This window comes from Alosa alosa, chromosome 6 (assembly GCF_017589495.1).
Source record: "Alosa alosa isolate M-15738 ecotype Scorff River chromosome 6, AALO_Geno_1.1, whole genome shotgun sequence".
In the NCBI taxonomy this organism is placed as follows: Eukaryota; Metazoa; Chordata; class Actinopteri; order Clupeiformes; family Clupeidae; genus Alosa; species Alosa alosa.
Window position 1 is genome coordinate 9,154,077 of NC_063194.1, and position 2,500 is coordinate 9,156,576.

The 2,500-nt window shown below is 48.2% G+C and overlaps 1 protein-coding gene across 1 annotated transcript in view; it reads right to left on the minus strand.

Moving 5' to 3' along the window:
* Nucleotides 1-2,500, minus strand: part of plxnd1 (plexin D1) — a 55,932-nt gene that overhangs the window by 27,309 nt on the left and 26,123 nt on the right. Inside the window, exon 14 of the mRNA XM_048246988.1 lies at nt 1,344-1,446. Coding sequence (XP_048102945.1) covers nt 1,344-1,446 — 103 coding nt within the window. The remainder of the gene's footprint in view (nt 1-1,343; nt 1,447-2,500) is intronic.

Below are 2,500 nucleotides of genomic sequence, written 5' to 3' on the forward strand. Positions count from 1 at the left end.
GGAAGCTCACATCCTCTCCTCCACTGGGAGCTGTCTCTCTTGTCCTCTGGTCTTCCCTTCCGTTCCCTCTCTCTCTCTCTCTCTCTCTCTCTCTCTCTACCCCTTTCTCTGCGTCTCTCTTTTTTCCTCCCCCTCTTTTTTTACTTTTCTTCTCTCTATCTCTGCCTCCCTTCTCGTGGTCCTCCTCTCGTGTCACTATGATTGGTCGTCTTTGTCTTGTCGTTTCTCCACTCCTGTCATCCCTCTCTCATCTGTCCTCTCCTCTTTTTTACTCCAGCTCCTCGGAGGATTATGATGGGGCCATGTGTCTAACAGAGCTGTGACTACAAACACCACACACACACACACACATCAAACACACACACCAAACACACACCCACACACACAAACACACACACACACATACACATACACAGACACATCATCAGAAGCTCAGGTCTAAAGCAGAACAGTGAGCCGGGGAGATATGAGTTATTCAGTCTGGTTGTCTGTGCTGTCCAGCTTGCATGTGTGTGTGTGTGTGTGTGTGTGTGTGTGTGTGTGTGAAAGAGGTAGAAAGAGAGACAGAGACAGAGAGAAACGGGAGTGAGAGAGAGAGAGAGGGAGAGGGAGAGAGAGAGAGAGAGAGAGAGGGGCTTTCCAGCGGCTAGACACAGGGGGACTCAATGGGTCGAGGGTCAGTTGGTAACAAAGCCTCACTCTCTCTTTCTGCTCTCTTTCTGCTTTCTTTCTCACAGTCACACACACACACACACACACACACACACACACACACACACACACACACACACATACCCTTAAGATGGGTCAGAGCATAGAAAGAAAGAGAGCTGGGTGGGGAAAAGGAAGAGAAGGAGATTAGGATGAAATCTGAAGAGGAAAAAAATGTTGGAAAAACACTGCCTTACAGGACACAAGCACACAGACATACACACACACACACACACACACACACACACACACACACACACACACACACACACACACACACACACACACACACACACACACACACACACACACACACACACACACACACACACACACACACACACACACACACACACACACACACACACACACACACACACAAGCACACAGACATATACACACACACACACACACACACACACACACAAGCACACAGACATATATATACACACACACACACACACACACACACACACAAGCACACAGACATATACACACACACACACACACACACACACACACACATACAGACACAGACACACACACAGACACAGACACAGACACACACACACACACACACACACATACAGACACAGACACACACACACACAGACGGAGGGAGCGATACTGACCAGATAAGTAAAGGATTCTGTAGAGGATCCACTGGAGTTCTTTACAATGACGGTCACAGCATCCTTCATCGGTCGTTCTGATGGTCCAGTCACACATTTCACTCTGCTCACACACACACACACACACACACACACACACACACACACACACACACACACACACACACACACACACACACACATTGAGAGAGGGGGAGAGAGTATGGGAAATGTGAAGGTGGGGATGTTTGTTTTAACACCCTAGGACTTACTGCAATTTCTAATGACATCATACTTTAGACTGCCTGCTGAGAATGAAGCAGAGAGTCTTACTTTCACATCTACAAAGTCACACACACACATACACACATTCACCGACCCCCACACATACAAACAAAAAGTCGGTCAGGTTTTATTTGATCAGGTGCTGCAGCAATAGCTGACTTGCTGGTGTCTGATTGGCAGCTATCATGAGCGCTGATGAAAGGACGGGCCTTCCCACATGTGTGGACCACAGTCAGAGCCCTAAATGGCCTCGACACACACATACTTCTGTTGACTTTTGTTTTGGAGTGGACAGCACGCAGAGGCCATCCTGACATCTCTCTGATGACCGCTCGCCCCAGGCGCCACTGCTGTGGAATGTGCTGTATTTGGTCTGGAGTGTGTTTTGTGTGTGTGTGCGTGTGTGTGTGTGTGTGTGTGTGTGTGTGTGTGTGTGTGAGAGAGAGAGAGAGAGAGAGAGAGAGAGAGAGAGAGGTGTGTGTGTGTGTGTGTGTATGTGTGTGTGTGTGTGTGTGTGTGTGTGTGTGTGTGTGTGTGTATGTGTGAGAGAGAGAGAGAGAGAGAGAGAGAGAGAGGTGTGTGTGTGTGTGTGTGTTTGTGTGTGTGTATGTGTGTGTGTGTGTGTGTGTGTGTGTGTGTGTGTGTGTGTGTGTGTGTGTGTGTGTGTGTGTGTGTCCGAGTGTGCCTGATTGTGCACATGTGGGTGAAAGTTTGTGTTTTGAACATGGGTGGTTACTGTTTTGTCTGGCAGAGCGGAACATTTACAGAGAATAATCACCCAAGGAGCCTCTCTCTGTTTTTGTGTGTGCTTGTGTGTATGTGTGTGTGTGTGTGTGTGTGTGTGTGTGTGTGTGTGTGTGTGTGTGTGTGTGTGTGTGTGTGTGTGTGTGTGT